The sequence below is a fragment of the Nicotiana tabacum genome, chromosome 12 (genome assembly GCF_000715075.1).
Source record: "Nicotiana tabacum cultivar K326 chromosome 12, ASM71507v2, whole genome shotgun sequence".
NCBI classification, from domain to species: Eukaryota; Viridiplantae; Streptophyta; class Magnoliopsida; order Solanales; family Solanaceae; genus Nicotiana; species Nicotiana tabacum.
In genome coordinates this window covers 115,246,365-115,268,659 of record NC_134091.1, presented here as the reverse complement: position 1 = coordinate 115,268,659, position 22,295 = coordinate 115,246,365, and the positions used below count along the sequence as shown (strand labels likewise).

The 22,295-nt window shown below is 34.2% G+C and overlaps 3 protein-coding genes across 9 annotated transcripts; all 3 read left to right on the top strand.

Annotated features, from left to right (window-relative positions):
* Positions 1-7,694: 7,694 nt before the first annotated feature.
* LOC142167344 (uncharacterized) lies at positions 7,695-8,444 on the top strand. Its single transcript, XM_075227507.1, has one exon. It carries the CDS (start codon positions 7,695-7,697, stop codon positions 8,442-8,444), a length of 750 nt encoding a protein of 249 aa, XP_075083608.1.
* An 862-nt stretch (positions 8,445-9,306) lies between these two features.
* LOC142167343 (uncharacterized) lies at positions 9,307-9,840 on the top strand. The gene has a single exon (XM_075227506.1). The coding sequence runs from the start codon at positions 9,307-9,309 to the stop codon at positions 9,838-9,840; it is 534 nt and encodes a 177-aa protein (XP_075083607.1).
* Positions 9,841-16,998: 7,158 nt separating this feature from the next.
* Positions 16,999-21,793, top strand: LOC142166946 (zinc finger protein 4-like). Of its 7 annotated transcripts, none has more exons than XM_075226871.1 (4): positions 17,157-17,580; positions 18,499-18,591; positions 20,831-20,964; positions 21,076-21,793. In XM_075226871.1, exons 3-4 carry the CDS (start codon positions 20,920-20,922, stop codon positions 21,661-21,663), a joined length of 633 nt encoding a protein of 210 aa, XP_075082972.1. In that variant the 5' UTR covers positions 17,157-17,580; positions 18,499-18,591; positions 20,831-20,919; the 3' UTR covers positions 21,664-21,793. The 7 variants fall into 7 exon arrangements, with proteins under 7 accessions (XP_075082967.1, XP_075082972.1, XP_075082970.1 ...); XM_075226869.1 differs by having other exon boundaries at positions 21,073-21,793; XM_075226870.1 differs by lacking the exon at positions 17,157-17,580 and adding an exon at positions 17,731-18,317 and having other exon boundaries at positions 21,073-21,793.
* The last annotated feature ends 502 nt before the right edge of the window (positions 21,794-22,295 follow it).

Genomic DNA, 22,295 nt, shown 5'->3' with positions numbered 1-22,295 from the left:
ATTTTAGTAAGGAAAAAAGAGTACAACGCGTATTTCACTCCCCCTGATGAAAACCTTGTTCCAAATATTTGAGTCTCTGCATTTTAATCTTGTATACCATCTTCTCAAAAGTTGAAGTTGACAAAGATTTAGTGGACAAATCTGTTGGATTGTCACTTGAACGCATTTGTTGCACATCGGTGTCACCATTTATCTAAATATCATGTGTGTAGAATAATTTTGGTGAAATGTGCTTCGTTTTATCTCCTTTTATAAATTCTCCCTTTAATTGGGCAATGCATGCAATATTGTCTTCGTATAGAATTGTGGATCTTTTATCACATTCCAAACCACATTTTTCTTGAATAAAATGAATCACTAATCTCAACCATACACATTCCCTACTTGCTTCATGCATAGCTATTATCTCAGCATGATTTGAAGAAGTAGCAGCAATAGATTGCTTTGTGAAGCGCCATGATATGACAGTACCTCCACATGTAAACACATACCCGATTTGAGATCGAGCTTTATGGGGATCAGATAAATAACCCGCATAACCAATACGATTTGCATCACCTTTGTTAGCATTAGCAAGATACATAAGTGCACCAATTGCACTGAGATAGAGTTCAGGACCAAGGAGTTCCTCATCCTCTTTTGGAGTTCGGAACGAATCCTTTTTCACTTCAAGTGACCGAACACCCATTTGGGGTACTTAATGGGTGCGCTTTGTCCATGTAAAAGTGTTTTAAGACCTTTTATGTGTATACATATTAATGGGTAAAGATCTCGTCTGCTAAATATTCAATTTGCAGATTAAGACAAAGTTTTTCCCTTTGGAGCTCTTCTGGAGTTCCTATGAGATTTATGTCATTAACATAAACAACAAATATAACAAACTCTAATACTATTTTTTTTGTAAAAACGCATGGACAAATGCCATCATTTATATAACCTTCATTCATCAATACAGTGAGGCGAGTATACCACATGCACCCTGATTGTTTTAAATCATACAAAGATTTTTGTAATCTGATTGATGAAATTTCTCGAGACTTTGAATTATATGCTTCAAGCATTTTAAATCCTTCAGGGATCTTCATATAGATTTAATCAATTGAGTCATATAGATTATGACTTGTACTTAAATGGCATGACATCTTTAGGTGTCTGGACTACAGGTCCGATCATCAGAATCTTTTACAATATTGTGCACCATATTGTATCAAATATATCGTCGACGCTCATTTTGTATCGGTTCGCAACCAACATAACTTGTTGAGATCTTAGCACTTTCTTTATTTTCAGGTACCTGAACTTTTTTTGGAGTTTCATGAAATGTTATGCCGTGGGCTCTTCTAGAGCTCATTTCCTCCTCATTGTGATCATTTTGATCATTTGCTCCTATCATTTTTCAAGGATTGTTACCTTTGGAACCGATCGGTTTACTACGCTTCATGCGTGCAGTAAACTTTATCCTTTGGGGACTTTAATTTTAATAGGAATATTTGCATCAGAAATATGATATTTAATTTTGGATCAGGAAATGCTTCTGACATTTAACTTGAATTATCTTCTAAGTGAGGATCATATTAATGATAATTCGATTCATATAGCATATTTTTTAGCTATTTATTCCATCCCTCAAATGTTAGAAAAACTAACTCATATCCCCAATCTTCTTTGGAAAACCTATCTTTGTGCATTGTGGTAGAAAAATTAATCATATACCATACATCAAAAGTTATTAGATAGTAAAAATATTTAGTTTCTGATACTAAACCAATTGTGAGGGGAGGACTCGTCATATTTTATTGGTCTAATGCATACAGGTGTTGTTGTATGAAATTTAGAAAATCTTAGACCAACACATGAGGCTTTGTTCTCATAAGAAATAGTTTAGCCATTAATAGGATGTATTCAATGCTAAATTATCTTGGATATAAACTAGCATCATCAAGATGAACTATCTTGATTTCATAATCTAAAAATTATGCTCTTAATTGAGAAAGGCAATTTTAAATGCCAAACTGCATGTTGACAATAAACACACATGTAACCATCTCATATATGCATCTATAAGTGGTTCATATGATAGGTGAATGGGCTCATATTAACCTTTTATATGTTCCAAAATTAGGGATTTTAGTCCCAACTTTAGCTGGTATAATCAATTTATTATGAGAACAAGCAACACAAGAGAATTCTTGAAGAATCTTCTAGTTCATCAATATATGCTTATTTGAATTCTCAAATAGCTCATTTAAAAATGGCAAATGAAAACTTCAAGTTTATCATGACATGTGCTATCTCTAAGTAAACTTCTGGTTTACTATGGCATAAACTTTTGCATCAGTAAACTTCTGATTTACTGTGGCTACTTTTGTATCAGTAAATTTCTGGTTTACAGTAGGAACTTTTGCCTCAGTAAAACTTCTGGTTTACTTTGACTGCTTTTGCATTAGTAAGCTTCTGGTTTACTGTGATACATGATATAGTACAAATTAAAGAATAAGGCGGGTCACTTCTCACATACATATTATTTTACCCCATATGATTGTGGAAACATGAAGATTTCCAATCTTCTAGTCATTTGTAGTCTCAATATGATAGCCATTTATTAGTAAATTTCGGGTTTACTACAACATATATTTTGACCATAATCATATAATATGAATGACATATTTGTATATAAGCTCTTCGAGAGCCTTCATTTATTATTCACAATCTAATATTTATCTGACACTACTAGTGTCATGTGTCTTCTAGACAAATAGTTAGATCTTCAGGAGCTTTTGATAAATTTTGTACTACCAAATATTGTTCAGACACTTTTGGTGTCATGAGAGAAAATCATAATCAAATGAACAATATAAAGACATTTCTAAATTTATAAATGACGAAAATTAAGAATTTTAATATTTTTTTACCACTACATAATATTTTCCTGCTTCAGGAGGAAATTTTAATTATTTACTACTTCATGAGAAATTTGAAATATGAAATATTGAGAATATATTCTCTCAATCGTATTACCTCTCATGGAGGTGAATCGTAATATATTTACATCAAGAGCGTGTTCATATTTAATATTGTCACATTCACTTCATGAAATTGATTAATATTATCAAAAGTTCTCTTCCTTCAGAAGATAGAACATAATTATTCGAGCGTGCAATTAATCACACCAAATTGTGTGATGTCTTAGAACCTCTTTTACGATAATGCTACTTTAGGAGCAAATTGAGGCATGCATGTAATATAGAGAATATTTCTCTAGCTTATCTTCAATTGTAACCAAAGAAAGCCTAAATTATCACTTCTGGTGATCATAGGCATATAACACTTCTAGTGGTTAATAAAATTTAGTTACAATGAGATATATGAAACATAACAGCTTCTGGTGACCGTACTCTATTGGAGTTCAAGTGAACCATGAAGTTAAGTCATAACGAGACTTAGGAAATATTATCACTGTTAGTAATTATATATTTCTCATAAACTCTGCTGGAGTTTAGATGGATCTGACATTGTTATTCCCTTTGTAATCTTTTATGGAGATGACAACATGATGAAAACAAGTATATATATAAAAATAGTTGTTATATGCTAATACGTATACATAGCACGTAACATAGCAAGTTGATTTAATATCCATTATCTTCTTAGCCTTCAAATTTTTATTTCAAATCACAATATACCTGCAAGTCCTGTATCACTAGTTGCTTAGAAATAGCACGTGATGGACATAGATAATAAGCATAATTTTCAAGCTCATGAAGGAAATCAAATTAAAATTATAAATTAATAAGCCGTATCTTTGAGAAATGACATCAGAAGGATTTCATCTCTTCATAGAGTTGGAAATTAACAAAGCCAACGTGTTGTTCACCACTCCAATGATGTAATTTTCCTCAAAATGCTCTGAATGAACTCAGTTTGACCACGCACAAGGGCAGTATGTTGCCTTACAGTCAGGTAGTGATGATGAAATTGGAGACTCGTTCTGATAACATGTTATAAAATAAAGACTGTAAAGTAAATAAATCGAAGACAAGTATAGAGAGATGTTGATATATTATTCAACTTCAAACTGTGTACATAATAAACTGAAATCTTCTTTATTTATAGAAGAAACGAAGCAGTTTCTATGTTTTTCTTGAGCTGCTTGTAAGCTGTCTGCATGAGCTGCTTGCAACCTGCCTGTTTAATAAAAAGCTGCTGCAAATCATTTAATTGAGTTGCTTGCAACCTGCCTGCATCAGCTACTTGTAGATAAACTTCAATAGAGTACCAAACGAATAATATTTTTCAGGAAGATTATCTATAGCGGAGTAATAAATAGACATCCACGTTATAATTATTTTTATAACAATAAGCACCTTTATAGCAAATTGAAATTTTAGGTTTGTTTAGTCCAAAAAGTTTTTGGTTCCACATCTTTTGAACTTTCTAATCAAGTTGGAATAAAGCTTAAACCAACAGTCCAAATTGCTTTCTAAAAATTATTAAACTTGCATTATGGAAATGGTGGAGTCAAGATCAAGGCAATTTTCACATCAAATATCGACAAAAAAGATCTTCAGTAGGGACAGTTTGATATCTCCATTACATAGAGAAGTTCAAGCTAGTTTCCTATAATTGTTACTGTACTTCTAGTTGGACAGCATCCAATTAATTGCATTTAACTCGAGTTTCCTATATAAATTTTCTTAGTTAGCTTTTGAACTTAAATTTGGTTGAAATTTAAATTATTATATTTAAGTTGTGTTGAAAAATAATTTTTGAAAGTTAAAGTTGTATTTGAATATATAGTTTACTTAGGCGGAATACCTAAACCCCTCCCCCTAAACTTGGCACGGATTATTAGTTATAGCCCTAAACTATTCGTGATCTTAATTGCCCCCGAACTTGGCCTTTTGAGAGTCATTACTCCCTGGACGCTGATGTGGCAAAGCGTGTGGGTACACTCTCTTTTAAGCGCGTGAGAGTGAAGAAAAATTAAAAAATCAGTTTTCAACTAGGTTATTTTTTAACTTGTAATTGTCATATTGCCATATATAATGATTTATTTGTTACAACTATGTATTTCTTCTTGCTTCATCTTAACATATTCTTTTTAATTTCTTCTAAGATATAATGTTTATTTGTTCCAACTACATATTTATTTATTTTTATTTTTGGCCGAATTTGTAAAACGTTTTGTAGGAATTGCATTATTTTAGTCAAATAAAAAACTTTTAGCAAAAATAATGGAGTACCAGTTTGTGTATATTTCCTGTTTTTTTCTTTATATATAATGTCTATTTATTTTAATTGTGTATTTTTAGTTCTAAGTTAAATCAATAAAAAATTTTTTGGCTACAACTTCATTAGTTTTACCAAATAAAAAAAGTATAGCCAAAATAATGAAATTGAAATTGTACACTCTTTTTATTTCTTCTTTTGATGCAATGACTACTTATTTCAATTGTGTATTTTTACTTTTTCAGGTAAAATCTATAAAAATATTTTTAGAGCACCATAATTTAGAGATATATAAAAAATTATAGCTAAAATAATAAAGTTCAAACTATGTATTTTTTATAACTTTTTAGATGCCTTGACTATTTATTTCAATTGTATAAATATTTATTATCAGGTCAAATTCAAAAAGAATAAATAAAACTTTATTATTTTTAGCCAAATAAAAAAGTTAGCCTAAATAATGTAGTTCTAGCCAAGTTTTATTATAAATTTTATTTGAAAAAGATTATCTAAAAAAAGTAATATACTTAAAAAAGTAAAAAAAAAATATTTTATTTTTTAAATATAATGCCACATAGATAGAAAAATCCACGTGGCAGACGAGTGCATGCCACTTCCCTCGGATGAGATCGTCCAAGGGGGTAACAACTATCGAATAATCATGTATAAGGGGTAATTAAAACCATAAATAGTTCAAGAATGTAACCAATAATGCGTGCCAAGTTTAGGGGGTTTAAAGGTATTTTGCCATTTACTTGAAGAAAAGTTGAAATACATTGTTCTTAGTCATGTGACACGAGCAAGATTTTTATTATAGAAAAGAATTTAAGTTAAATACATTGTTAGTGTACGGATTTTTATACTGTTATGCGTCATATTTATATGTTTTAACAGACAATTTGATCATATTCTCAAGATTTAAAATCTCATATTTTAAGAAGGCTTATTTATAAATATTTTTTTGTGTAATTTAATAGTACCATTTTTTTTTTAATATTGACGATGTATGTAATATTTAAATGAGATGGTAGGAGAAGGAGAATATCCGAGCCTATGAATGGATATGAGCACAATTGCATAATAATCACGAGGAGGTGTCACACACAACTTTATTGCTTCCATGCATATATAGTTTAAACTTTCTAATCAAAGTTGAAATAAAGCTTAATCTAATAGTCCAAATATGATAATTGCCACTAAAAATATTAGAAATTGCATTATTGAAGTGGAGGAGTTAAAGATCAAGGCAATTGCCACATGAAATATCGGAAAAAATATCTTCAGTAGGGACAGTATGATATCTCCATTACATGGAGAATTAAGTTCATGCTAGTTTCGTATAATTATTAGTGTACTTCTAGTTGGATGAAGTAAGAGACCGCGTCAAAATTTAAATTTTATGTCTTCTAAATTTTAGGATAATAATATTAGATGTTAGTAATTAATTTCTAAATTTAAATTTTGATACATATTTAATAAATTTCTAGTGAAAATAGCACGGGCTAGCCAGCTTTTGGACTGGTAATTAAAAATAGCTAGCATTTGCAAAGTCATTAAAAAATAACCATTATTTTGCTGAAACGTGAAAAGTTCCAACATACTATGCTAGATTATGAAGCTCCTATGTATAAACTTCCAGCATATTATGTACTCCAGCACACGAAAAGTTCCAGCATAATATGTTGGATTATGGAGCTCATGCGTATAAACTTCCAGCATATTATGTTGGAATTCCAACACATTATGAAATTCCAGCACATTATGCTGGAATCTAATAAGTAAAAAATTTGAACTACAACATATTATGTTGGAATTTTTTCGGATTTTTAAGGGTATTTTTGTTCAAATTTTATCTTTACATGAAAAAATGACTAAATTACCAGTTGTAAATTTGGTTATTTCTCATTTCTCCCCTAAATTTCTTAATACAAATATAAAGTTTGAACTAAAGCTGAATTCATATTTCATACAAATTCGTACGCAAGGCGGGGCCAGAATTTCACTAGGATGAGGTAGGGGAGGTCATAATATAAAGAAATGAACCCATAAATAAGCGAAAAGATATAGTTTATATACATAAATTTTTTTATCTACCTACACAATATAATTCCTATGAAGGAGTGCCGATTGACACCCCTTGAATACATGTTTGTGCGTAACCTTTGAGCTCCATCCCTAATGACATTCAATTGCACTTAACCTCGAGTCTCCTCGAGAGATTTTCTTAGTTATCGTACATATGGATTTTATTGGCATATCACACAGGTCACAAAAAATTATTCCCCTTATAATGTTCTTTTGGATGTGGCAAGCTCGTGTATAGAAAAAAGTGAAGGTAGACGAGTGTTGGTTAACTAAATATTTCATTCATTTTATATTTTTATGATAACATTTAGTACTAGTTATAGTGTTTAAAATGCAATTTAACATATATACTATATTATTAATAGTGAAATAATAGTGGAATGGCAGATATGAACTCAAAAACATCAAATACCAATGCAACTGTGCCATGCAAATCTGACAAGGCTGAAAATCCCAAAAATACTGATCAAATGGTGAAGGCAAGTGAAATTCAATCATGGGCAAATGTTGTAGGAGGGAATAAGCTGGCATCGAGAGGTATGGATCTTCAATATATTGTACCAATGATAAAAGATGGGGAGAAAATTGTGCAATCAGACCTAGAGGATGTTGAGCAGGAAAATGAAAAATGGAACACAACACTTGTTTTGTATGTCATTGGGAATTCACTATCCATAGGAGCAATGGAACGATTCCTTAATTCAGTGGGTAAGTACTCCATGAAACCTCAGATCTATTATTATAATGAAGACTACTTTGTAATTCGATTCGCAAATTTGGAGGAAAGAAATCAAGTTATGTATACTGGGCCTCATACCATTAACAATCGTCCCATTGTAATGAAAGCATGGACACCATACCTCAATTTGCATGAAGAAGTACTTAGAACCATTCCACTGTGTGTGAAGTTTCTAAATCTTCCCCTGAATTGCTGGAGTATGAAGGCATTAAGCAAAATTGGAAGTGCCTTGGGTAATCCAGTATATGCTGGTGACTGTACAACTGGTATAGTTAGAATATCTTATGCTAGAATACTGATTGAGATAGACATTACTAAACCCCTTCCTAGAAGGGTGAAGCTGCAGGATCCAATGGGAAAAACAATTGAGCAAGAGATAACCTACGACTGAGAACCTACATACTGCACCAAATGTCTACAGATAGGGCACAATTGCAATGAGAACATAATGCAGCAGCCACAAAGGTAGGCATACAGAGGGAGGGGGAATAAAGTCAAGCAAATCTGGCAAAAGACTGAGAGGGATGGACCTAAGGAAAAAGATAAGGAGAACGAGCAAATAAAGAGGATGGAAACACCAAAACCCCTAGAGGACAGTACAATGCAGATTAGTGCAACTACTGAACAACCTGAAGAAGAAGGGTGGACAACAGTTAGTGGGAAGTCAACAGCAAGGATAGAAAAAATAAAGCTAGCTGAAGGCAAGGCTCTTGGTGGCAGTAATGAGTTCCAATCCTTAGAAAGGGGACAAGAGCACACAACCAATGATCCAAGACCAAGCAATGTGCAGGTGGAGCCTTACGAGGGACAAGAGCTATATCATGATACACAATTCATACTAGTATGAGTGTAATTACATGGAATGTTAGAGGTATAAATAAAGCATACAAGTAAAATGAGACAAAGGAGTTCATAAAGCAGAATAAAAAAGTAGTGATTGCACTAGTAGAACATAGAATAAATGAGCAGAAAGCTAGTAGTATCATCAACAAAATTGCACCATGATGGCAATGGATATTAAACTTCAACAACAATAATAAGAGCAAAATATGGATTCTATGGGACCCATTTTTTTTAAATTTTGAACCAATTGCATGGATTTCCAGTACATACATGGACAAGTCAGAACTCACTCAAGATTGTTAGCATTTGATTTTACAGCAGTATATGGCTTGCATACTATTAAAGATAGGTTGAGTATGTGGCAAAAATTGAGGCAAATATTCAATATACAACAATGACCATGGTAAGTAATGGGAGATTTCAATTCAGTACTTAATAGTCAGGATAGACAGCATGGTACTATAATACATGATATGGAAACAAAGGATTTCAGGGAATTCATGAATGACATTGGCATGAATGAATTATCTAATATGGGAAGGGATTATACATGGACAAATAATCATACCTATAGCATGATAGACATGGGAATAGTTAATACAAACTGGATGATGACAATGCCCAATCTTTATATACAAATCCTAGAACCATCTTTCTCTGACCATTCACCCCTTAAGCTGATGATCTCACAAATACAGAGGAAGAAAGCTAGTTTGTTCAAGTTCTTTAACTGCCTAGTTGATCACCCCCATTTCATACCAGAAGTAGAACAAGCATGGAGTACAACTGGAGATACTGGAAATCTACAAGGAGTGTGGAACAAACTCAAGAGAGTCAAGCAAGTTATTAAGGGCCTCAACACACAACAATATAAAGGTGTTGATGGCAGAATCAAAAGAAGTCAGAAGGGAACTACCGGAAGTGCAATAGAAAATTGGTTGTAGAAAAATAAATACAGAATTAGCTGAGAAAGAAAAGGAACTGAAAGGTAATCTAGATAAGTGGATACTGATTGAAGAAAGTATTTTTAGGCAAAGATCAAGGGTGCAATGGCTAAAGTTGGGAGATTCTAATTCTACATATTTCTTTGCACATATGAAGAGCAGAAACACTTTAAATGGAATCCATGCTCTCCCTACTAATCTAGGGGTTTAGGTACATATGGAGGAGGAAATAGAGGCTAAAATACTTGGCTATTATAAATAATTGCTAAGGCCAAATGCTCCTGCAATCCCAGCAATAGATCCAAATGTCATGCAAAGAGGGAAAATGCTCAAAAGAGAACACCAAATTCAACTAATTCAGTGTCATGCCCCAAAACCGAGGAGCGCGACCAACGCTCAACCGAGTGAACCCGACCGAGCAAGCATGTTAGATTTTATTCTACTCAAACTCATCCATGAATAGAGATAATACATATTATCATTAATTAGATAAAAATGTGTTCATGTCTACAATACCAATTCATTTCCAATAGTATCATCATTTTTAAAGTCTCAAATGGACAAGTAATACATATACAACATAACATAGTTTGTCTTTTCCCAACACCAATACACAACCCACATTATGTCTACGGAGCCTCTATTGATAAAGAAGAGTACAATGATAATACCGGCAACAAAGCCCTTGCTATACCTCAAACCGAATATACAAAGTACAAAAGATACATGACTCCGGGATGAAGTGGGGCTCACAAAGTCAGCTGGGAAGGAAGTGCACTGCTATCACTGATCAATATCTCCTGATGTGGAACCACCTGCATCCATTGAAAGATGCAGCGTCCCCGGCAAAAGGGACGTTAGTACCATCAAATAGCACTGGTATGTATAACTAAACATCCTCTCAATAGAATGACAAATAATACAAATAAGATTATCATAATGTCAATGAAAGCCTTAATCAACATCAAACCTTAATTTAGGATCAAGACAGTGTTCAAATTAATTTCCATATCTCACATTGGGAGATTTTTAGTATCGATATACCATTGTCCACAATACTAGTACCATTATTCACCATACCAATACCGTTATTCACAATACCATTATTCACAAAACCAGTACCACCGTACTCTTAGCACGGAGTCTGATCACGACCCGATCGGCTAGGCTATCTCAGTAGAGACATCAACCACAATTTCTCTCAATATCAATACCACTGTCTTTAACACGGAGTCCGATCACGACCTGATCGGCTAGGCTATCCATTAGGGACATCGACCACAATCACAATTTCAATTACAATTTCCAATACAATCACCACCACGTGTGCGACATGGTGTCCGATCACGACCCGATCGGCTAGGCTGTCTTATTTAAGACATCAACCTTTTTATATCAATCATCGCATTTCATAATACTTTCACATCTTTTCATTTCATTGGCACTAGTGGCCATAATTATAAGATCATTCTTGGCACGTTGGCCATATTCAGTATTTCATGCTCACATTATCAATTTCAAATATCATCCTCATCATCAACAATAAACACAATTCAAATCAAAGTGTGTAGTACACATGTGAGCAATTTAGAGTCTAATGCACATAGAGATATTTCACAAAATTTGGCATAATAGCCTTCATTTGAACTTGACTTAAAGTCGAAACATTATTAATGCACAGCCCATACTTTAACGCATCCTCAATTGATAACATAACATGAATAGAGCATTTGGGATGCTTGTTGAACATATATCTTTCAACTCAATCTTACTCGGAATAGCCAATTTCATAATGAATCACTCGAGACTTACATAATTTACATGAATATCGTGGGATTCAATTCTAAGAGAAAAGTTTAGCCAACATACCTCACTTGAGCTTCCTTACACTCTAAATGTTCCGAAATTCTTAGCAACTTTAATCTATTGTAGAAATATAACAAATTGAATCAAAATTAGGAAGGTAATCATGGTTCGAGTTCATTTGAGCATTTTATCAAACATTAAGTGTGCATTAAGGTTCCAAGGTCCTTTTATGGAGAATTTCATCATCCCACAACCCAATCTTTACCATTTTTAGCTCAACAATCTTCCTACACCCTTTGATAACACATGCATATAAAATAAATAACTCTCATGCCCAAAAAATTATCTTGCTAGTTACCATTTTCAGAAAATTTCAAAATTAGGATTTAGAGTGTAGAATCTTACCTCTAGGATGAAGACCTAGTGAGCTTCCCTTCTTAATCTTCCAAAACTTGAGCAAGAATTGAAGAAAAATTATTGAAGAACACCTTCTCACTCTAGGGCACTCTCTCTCACTCTAAAATATCAAATTATGTCTCAAAAATGGCCCAAAGAGTGTATTTAACGAAATAGGATCGGGTTTTAAAAACTCAAAAATGGAGCTCCGGAACAAGGTATGCGATTGCATAACCGATATGCGGATCGCATAATTGGTTACAAAATAGCCAAAAGAATTGTCTGTGTATGCGGTCACTATGCGGTCCACATAATTGTTATGCGATCTCATAGTCGACTGCATAGTTGCTTTCAACCAACCTAATTAACTGCCTCACTCTGCGGCCATTATGCGGTCCGCAGAGTGGTTCTGCGGTCGCATAGTGGACCGCAGAAATGCACCTTTCTGCCAAAAAAATTCCTTTACTTTTCGGTGCATTGTTTAACCCAAAAAGTCCGATCCGCGGCGAGCAAGCTCACCGTGAAGAATTTCTACAATCCTCAAAACACGCAAGCTTAGTCCGGCACCATGAAACATTATTTTCTTTGTAAACTTTACCGGGCTTTACACTTAAGTACTTCAAAATTTTTCGGTGTGTTACATTCAGCCTGTCCCAAGGCAAGATGTATGGAAAGCTCTAAAAGATATAGATGACTTGAAGGCTCCAAGATATGATGGACTCAATGTAGTATTTTTCAAGAAGTCATGGAATATCATAGGGGAGGAGGTAATACAAGTTGTACTGAATTTCTTTAAATCATCACATATGTTCAAACCAGTTAACTTCGTATAAATAACTCTTATACCCAAAGTTAGAAACCATGCTACCATAAAGGAGTATAGACCTATTTCGTGCTACACTACAATCTACAAAATCATTTCAAATGTCCTGACTAGTCGACTACAAGGAGTCATGGATGATTTAATAGATAAGACTCAATCTGCTTTTGTTCATGGAAGAGTTATTATTGATAATATCATACTGAACCATGAGTTAGTAAACGGGTATGAAAGGAAAGGGGTGTCACCACGATGCATGATAAAACTGGACATGGAGAAAGCATATGATTCACTTGAATGGCCTTTTCTTGAATAGGTATTGTGTGCATTAGCATTTCTAGATAAATTTGTGAATTAGATAATGACTTATGTACAAAGTATTACTTACACCATCATCTTGAATGGTTCACCAACTCAACCATTTGAGGCCAGGAAAGGGCTTAGACAAGGAGATCCCCTATCCCCATTTCTATTTGTACTAGCAATGGAATACCTCACTAGAAGATTGAAGGCATTACACTGTATCCCGGACTTGAACTTTCATCCCAAATGTGCCAAGATGCAGATCATGCAACTTGGATTTGTAGATGACCTTTTATTGTTTTGCAAAGGAGACACAATTTCAGTTCAGCTATTATACAATTGCTTTCTGGACTTCTCAAGAGCTTCAGGACTGGAAATTAATAAGCAGAAAAGTTCCATCTTCTTTGGTGGAGTTTCACAAGATGTTCAAAAAGAAATATTGGAGTTTCTTGGAATCCAAAGAGGGGAGTTGCTAGTACGATATCTTGGAGTACCTTTAAGCTCTAAAAGAGTGTCAATAATTCAGACAACCTCTAATTGATAAACTAGTGGGAAGAATCACATCCTGGACAGCCAAGTTATTATCATATGCAGGGAGGCTACAACTCATCAAAAGTGTCCTATTCTCCATTCAAACTTACTGGGCTCAAATATTCATGTTACCAATGAAGATTACCAAACTGGTTGAGGCAATTTGCAAAAGTTTCTTATGGACAAGGGATAGCAATATTTCAAAGAAAGCTCTCCTAGCTTGGGAGAAAGTCTGTCAGCCCAGGTCAGTAGGTGGTTTCAATGAAATGGACATAGGCTTATGGAACAAAGCAGCCATCGGCAAGCAGCTATGGAACCTATGCAAGGAGAAGAACAAGCTATGGATACAATGGGTGCACTGCTACTATATAAAAAGCAAACATGTATGAGAGGTGCAACCTAGCCAAGCATCATGGATTATGAGGAGGATTCTAAAAGCCAAAGAGAACTGTGAGAAAGTAGGCTACACCTACGAAGGTCTGATGCAGATGCAAACTTGCTCTATAAAACACATGTACCATAAATTGCGAGGAGAATTCAACAAAGTGAGTTGGAGGAAATTGGTTGCAACAATGCATGATGTCCTAAGTGGGTATTCACGCTAACATTGGTGACTAATGGCAGGCTATACACAAAAGATAGATTGCTAAAATGGGGCATTCATAATGATCAAATATATCCTTTATGTTCACGTGCAAATGAAACCATTCAACATCTATTCTTTGAATGCCAATATGCTGTTGAACTATGAAAAATGCTGCTCAACTGACAAGGTATCTACAGAAACATCTATGGCTGGTCTAAGGAACTACTTTGGGTAGAGAACTGGGCGAGAAACAGAAGTGCAAAAGCAGAACTGTTCAAGGTTGTGCTAGCAGGCTGTGTATATTTTGTGTGGCAGGAGAGGAATGCAAGACTTTTTCAAGCCAAGTCGAGGAACTGTGAGATACTTAGCAAACTAATTGTACAAGAAGTGCAGTGTCAAAGCAACAGGAAAATAGAGAAAATAATGAATAGATTGGACTATTATCCGAAGTAATAGTTAGCGAATAGTAGAAGGATAGTAGAAAGAGTGTACAGGGGAGGGAAGGGAAGTACAATAAAGCTTTGTAAGGGTTCTGTCTTGATTGTAAATATTTTTTCCTGGTATATATAAAATTTTAATTATAAAAAAAAATAAAAAAAATAGTGAAATAAAATATTACAATAAAGATAAGAAAGTTAGCTCGATAGAAAAAATCATGCCAATATTTAATATATCTGTATAAACCACTGAATGAATCGTTGAGTGTATAAAAAGAGTGTATATGAATTAAATAGATCTAATTAGAAATCTCCCTCTCCCAAATTATTGCATTCAAGCTTCGGGCTATCAATTAAACTATTAAATATTGTACTGAAGAGTGTGGTCCAGTAATTCAAGAAATGAGTTGAGAAACATGAAATCATATGTTCAAATTTTAACGGAGATAAAATCTGTTCAATTTTTAATGGACAGAATTATCCGATATTTATATTGATAAAAAATAGCAAACAACTTATAAAATTAGTTAAGGTACACGTAGCAAACCGAGATACCATGAGTATAAAAGAAAATTGAACTATTAAATGTTTTTCGTCATGTTGGCATGACCATTAAGTTTTGTTATAGGAAAAAGAGAATATCTGAGCCTATGAATGGATACGAGCACAATTCTTGAAGACAAATTGCATAATTATCACGAGGAGGTGTCACACTACTTTATAATAAGGTTGGTGGTCCATACTATTGTCTGGTTTGCCTAGTGGTATTAAATGTGCTATGTTGTCTTTGGGCTATACAATAACCTAATGTGCATGTCATTTCACACACCCTCCACCTTTGAAAATTGTAGTAAGATTAGGTTCGAGCTCTAATGATGAAAACATTATGGTAGGGAGCTTTTTTCCTTTTTTTTTATAGGCTTTACACGGTATATATTTGAATTAATCGAAACCTTAATACGAGTATTGAACAACGATTGAAAACTAAAAAAGAAAGAAATAAATGAAAAACAATTTCAAATTTAAATGAGATAAAATAATGTGGTATTTAAATTTAAAAGACTATTCGAAATTGACTAATCTTATTGGATTTACTGAAGTTAAAACTGCTTAAATTTTAGTTATATTTTGATAGCAATTAATTACTTTTTAAACGAAAACATTCTATCGGATAGTAGCTAGATAATCAATAACTCTTCACCATAAACTTTAGTACTACTCCTTTAAAAGGATAGTTTTTCAGAGGGGAGCAGTACAAATTTCTACTTATTGTCCACTACACATTCCAACCCTTCCATTTTATTTGAAGACAAAAATATGAGGAAACAAAATAAAAAAAAATGCAAGAGAAACCAAAACTATTAAAACAAAGAAAGTACAATGGAGGTAGGAAATCTCCGGAAGTTATGTAAAATGGATAAAATCTTCTGCCCTTAATCAAAGGTTTTGTATTTGAGATATGAGAAATGGAAAAAATTCTCTTTCCTATCTCATGCTACGTGAATCCTAATTAATTAGTATTTCAAAGCGAATACCGCACACTCAGGGGCGAAGTTACATTATCCGAAGGATGGTCAATTGTCGAAAAATTATATTGTATACATAAATAAAATATTACACTCTATGTTTCAATTTAGATGACACTTTACGTATTAGTCCGTTTAAAAAAGAATGGCATATTTCTATATTTAGAAATAATTTTAACTTTAAACTCTTCATTCTACACACTTTACCCTTAATAAAAAACTTTTATAGCCACACAAATATCGTGACCCCACTAATAGCCTGTTTGGCCAAGTTTTTTTTGGGCTAAAAGTGCTTTTTTTTTTATTGAGGTGTTTGGCCAAGCTTTTGGAAGGAAAAAAAGTGCTTTTGAAGAGAAGCAGAAAAAAGTATGTTCTCTCCGAAAACACTTTTCTGAGAAGCACTTTTGAGAAAAAAACACTTAGAAGCAATTTTCAAAAGCTTGGCCAAACACTAATTATTGCTCAAAAGTGCTTTTCAAATTAATTAGCCAAACACAAACTGCTTATCACTAAATACATTTTTAAAAAAAATATTTTTGAGAAAAAACACTTCTCAAAATAAGCTGATTTTAGAAGCTTGGCCAAACAGACTATAAGCTTTTGTATCTTAAGCTTTTATATCACATGTTTCAATTTTTTTTTCCTCTTAAATTTTGTGCCAAATCAAACCGCACAATCTAAATTAAAACTGAAGTATGTTTTAGAGGTGGGTAAATACACTGAACACTCTTTGTCCAGAAATTCTTTTCACTTTTGCGAAAATTTCTGACCAACTGCGGACACTGATGTGAAAAATAGATAAAAAGACAATGGAGGTAGGAATGGGCAAGTTATGGGTTTCCATGCGAACAACGGTAAGGCTGAAAAGGCTTGTCATAAAACTTATTAAAAAGAAAAATCTGAATAGAATCTTGGAAATGCATTTTAACTTTGAGGATCCAATTTCTATGTCATTGGTGGGACTTACACACACACACAGAGTTCTCTTCTAACAGTACTAGTACTAGTTTGTTTTTTCCTATGTCTCTCTCTTTGTCACTGTTTAATGCTTTTTCCAATCTGTAGTGGTTGAATTGAACTAAAGAGTCCCAAACAACCAAAATTTGTAGTTTTAAAGTAGTGTGCTGCTGTCTGCTTTCTTTTTTTATCTGACATTGCACCTCTCTCTCTCTGTCTCCAATGATCTTATCTCTATTTCTTTCATATTACAGTACTTATTATCTCTCTTTCTACCTCACCGTTTTTAGTAAAAACTAGAATACCCACAAAGCTAAACAATTCTGTCATAGCACTTCTTTAGCTCTGAGCCTGCAAGTTTCTTGAAATAACTAAAGGGTACTCTACTTTTCTTTGTTCTTTTCTCCAGCTTTCTGCTTTAGCTTCTAGCTTTATTTCCATCTGAATTGTTGCTTTTCTTTTTCTTTTTCTTTTTCTCTGTTTGTTTCTTGATGATAAAATTATGAGCTTTGTTGGTTAGTATGTTGTTGTTATAATTATTGTTACTGTGGTTACTAATAAAATGCTTCAACTACTATAACTATTATTATTACGAGTATGATTTTTTAGTTATTAATTTCTCTTTTTGTAAAAATTGGAGCTTTTGGTTTCTGACTTTGGTTTCTTTTCTTGATCTACTATGAGTAGCTTCAAATTTGCTCTTCTGGTGTAGTTTAGGTTCTAGTACTATTTTGCTCTATGTTGGCATATTAATAAATTGGATATGTAAGAAGAAACTGGATTAAGGAATTGAATTGAACTAACATATCAAATTTTCTAAGTGAAACTGTCTGAGAGATGCTAAACTCTTTTATGAAGTTTTCTAGTTCAAACCATAGAGGGTTTTAGATTCTTTACTATGTTGTTGATTATAGAAGGGGAGACTTGGGTTAACTGGTAAAGTTGCTGCCATGTGACCAGGAGGTCACCGGTTCGAGCCGCGGAAACATCCTCTTGCAGAAATGCAGGGTAGATAGTATGCGAACCTTACCCCTGTAGTGAATGTAGAGAGGCTATTTCAGTAGACACTCGGCACGAGGAAAAATAAAAATAGATCCTAAGAAGAAACATCTAGGGTAATTGTGTCCTTTTGCTTCTTCTATGTTTTCCAGCTTTTCAAGAGTTTCTTGAATGAAATTAAGTGTATAGTATTCAAACCAGAAATAAAAGGAGGAAAAGAACCAATGATAGCATATTTTGAACATGGGGTTGTCATTCTTTTGCAGAAGTTTTCTGATATTGCCGTTTCTTCCTTAGGTTCTTACAAAAAATTGAATTTCACTAGCGTTCAAGAAGCTTTGGAGTTCTTCTGATTATTTCTCAAAGTGCAATCAAAGTGAAACTCCATAGGTATTGTACATCTCTTTCAAATATGATTTAAATAACCATTACACTATCTTGTTGAACTAGGTAACTTTTTTCATACACGATTTAACTGACCTTGAGTCATATTATGATATCAACCTGTCTAAGGTTTAACATAAACTCAGTGTTTAAGGCTGAAGACAAGTAGATCTTTTTCCATGTGTGAACAAATGATGTACTTCTATTTGATGCGCTGGTACTGATTTTAGAATAGAGAATTCTTATGCTTTCGGGTAATATCCTATTCTACTGATATAGGAATTTGAAGGCTGTTTGCATATGTGTATAGTGAACTTGTTCAGGTTATAATCAATTGGTCGAAACAGCCTCTCTACCTCCCTAAGGTTAGAGTAAGGTCTACGTACACATTACCCTCCCCAGACACCACTTGTGGGATTCCACTGGGTATGTTGTTGTTGTTGTTTAACGCTGGTGTCCGCATAGAAATCCAGGAACTCTGAAGTAATTTTAAATTTCATGGGCAAATGGAACAAACTAAAGAGCTCCTCTCTGATACTTCACGAACGATGTCCCCTTGGTTAGAATTTCTTCTCAGCTACGTTATAGACCAATGGATTACAACCTGCAGAGAAGAAAGTAAATCAAAACCTTCAGAAGAAGTTTGAAGTTGAATAGTGAAACTTAAGCGACCAATTAAATCTATGCAAAGTACTTTTGGTTAGACAATATTTATTCTCATTTTCCATGATTATGGAAGAAAATGATACTGAAGATGAACTGAATAGAAGGTCGAAAAGATAAAGTCATAACAAGCTACGAAGGAGCTTCTGCGCTTAAAAATATTAATCAACATGATAACCACTAAAAGAAATATGTGAATTATCAGATGTTTGTGCTTTTGATAATGCTTGCTATAGGTAATGGTATAACCTAAAAAATCTGTCAACTTCCTGTCATGTCATTCCCGCTGAAGGTCTTGCAGGTATGTTACACGAGGTAAAAATTTGAATATTGGGACCTTAGTCTGAAAATGTATCCAAGTTTGGGATGAACAATATCTGGTGATTGTGAAGACGGACAAAGGAACGCTGTACATGCTATTGTACGTATATCCGGGGGTATATTCACCTCTGCTATATACTTATTAGGTTAAAGAAAATTTAAATAGAGTGTATTTTCCACCTTGTAAAAATCTAGGTTTCTGTTTAATCATGGTAAAAATTACATTTAGGAGTCTGTCAAACAGATTGATGTGATCAGTACGTCTGACATCTTATGTATTTTGTGAGCGGTTTTAGTGCATGTTCTTCCGATTGGTTTGCTTGTCATTGCCCCTTTCCTTTATCTTTTTTGAGACGAGAGTCTACCAGAAACAACCTCTGTGCCTTCTTAAAGATAGTGTGGGAATACACTGGGTTTGTTGTTATTGTTCTAGTGCATGTTCTATGAGATCTCTGCTCTTCTTGAGTTAAAGCTCAAATATCTTGCTGAGTTGAGGCACTACTTAAAGCATCTAGTATAACGAGTTTTTACAATGATGCTATGTATGTTCTCCATTTCACACCCATGTATCACTTAATTTTGAAGCTATTGAGTTGAAGAATATGATTATTAAGCAAGCAAAGCTACTGTGCTCTTGCAAATTCTCTGCCTTCTGGAATGTCTTGCAAGCTAGTGCTTGTTTGGCCTTGTGCGACCATGCAGAGTCCGCTGGATTGTCTGCCTTACTGGCATTTTTAAGACATAAATTCGAATCTGTTTTTCTGTTAACTTTGTGTTCCATTACCTTGTACATTCAAGTGTTGTTTCTCTTGCTTGATTGTAGTTTATAGTCAGTCTGGAAGCCCTTCTTCTACTGGATGTTACTTCTTTTGGCTTCTATGCTCTTAATTGATCATTGTGTCTATTCCTCAAGTAGCTGTTGAAGACATAATTAAGTAAATAAAAGTGTGCTATCTCTAACAGCTTAATTAAGCTTTTAGATGAGATGGTCACACACACTTCAACATGGTATAGGAGAGGTCTCGGGTTCAAGTCTCACTGCCACCCAATATCAAAACGAATTTTCACGTGCTTGGCTCAAAAAAGAATCAAGCCCGCATGTGAGGGAGCGTGTAGAAGACATAATTAAGTAAATAAAAGTGTGCTCCCTCTAACAGCTTAAGCTTTTAGATGAGATGGTCACACACTTCAACAGTAGCTTCATGTTCATATTGGATTATTTCTCCTTTTGAAAAATCATATACTTCATTGTACAATGCAGGTGATTCAAGGAACGGCAACCATCCATTGATTGAATAGACCCTGTAGTTTACCTAGTTTAAATCCATACTCGATTTTCGTCCAAGCAACATGAAGCCTCCAAATTTCAATTTGGAATCAGAAGACGAGTCTGAGGTCAGCAGCTGCCAATTAGGTTCAAATATATATGTCCAAGAAACATGTCCTGGTCCCTCCAAGGACAGCAGTACCAATTCCTGCCTGACAAACTCTTTTAATCTTCAGCAGGATTCAAAGCCTGTTACTCTTGACTTGACTCTTGGCTTTAACAGCAGTGATCCCGAGTTGAACGCCAATGGTGAGACAAGTGATGAAGTAGTACCCCATCCTCCAACAGCAGCATTATCCAGGATTTTCTCATGCAATTTCTGTAGGCGCAAGTTTTACAGTTCGCAGGCTTTAGGAGGACACCAGAATGCACATAAGAGGGAGAGGACTTTGGCGAAGAGGGCAATGCGGATGGGAATGTTATCGGACAGGTATGCTAGCTTGGCATCGTTGCCCCTACATGGGGCTGCATTTCGATCTCTTGGCGTGGAAGCTCATGCTTCTATGCACCAACGAGTCTCGTACCAAGAAACGCTTACACACGCAAGTAGAGGTGGGGCGAGATTTGAACAAGGCTATTTCGGGATGCCAGTATTTGTGGAAGACGATGAAGTGGAAATGTTTTGGCCGGGTAGCTTCAGGCAAGTAGAGGGAATTGGTGGCAATCAGAGGTTTAATTCAGGGCAAGGTTCCAACATAAACTTTGTAGCTGTAGCTCCTCAAACTAGGACAGATCCATCATTGCCTGATCTTAATTTGAAACTCTGATAAGTCTTTTCTCATATTCTATTCTACTTTTTGTATCAGAATTTTCAATATTGTGATATTACATTAGTGCTCTATTTGTACAGGAGATGAGTTTTTTTGACTGTCTTGAAATAATTGTGATATTACATTACTGCGCTTTCCTTCGTTAAGTGATATTTTCATTTGCAATACTCGTACGACTGCAAGATTTAATCAACACACTAAAGTTATATGTCTTTTTTCTTTTCATTTTAGAACTATATAGGAGTTTTGAAGTATGGATCATAATTCGGTTCAGAAAGACGGAAACCTTCCAATTGAAGAATAACAAGAATCTATCTGAGAGATTACACACAAAATGAGATTCAGACGTAGCAAATAACATGTCTTTCAGCAATACATTGGTATCCAAGCTTAAGCAGTAAAACAAAGTAATACTGAATGAAGTGAGGAAATACAACCACAATAAAATATGAAAGTTGGAATAGTTCACAAGAAAGAGAACACTCCCACATGAGCGGGAACTCAAAATGTAAGAAACCCAGAGAAGGGTACAGTTCCAAGCTGACAGTGGAGCACATTTAAATCTCCAGAACCACGCAGGGAATATTTTCAACTTAACAATACTTGTAATAAACAATAGACAAACAAGT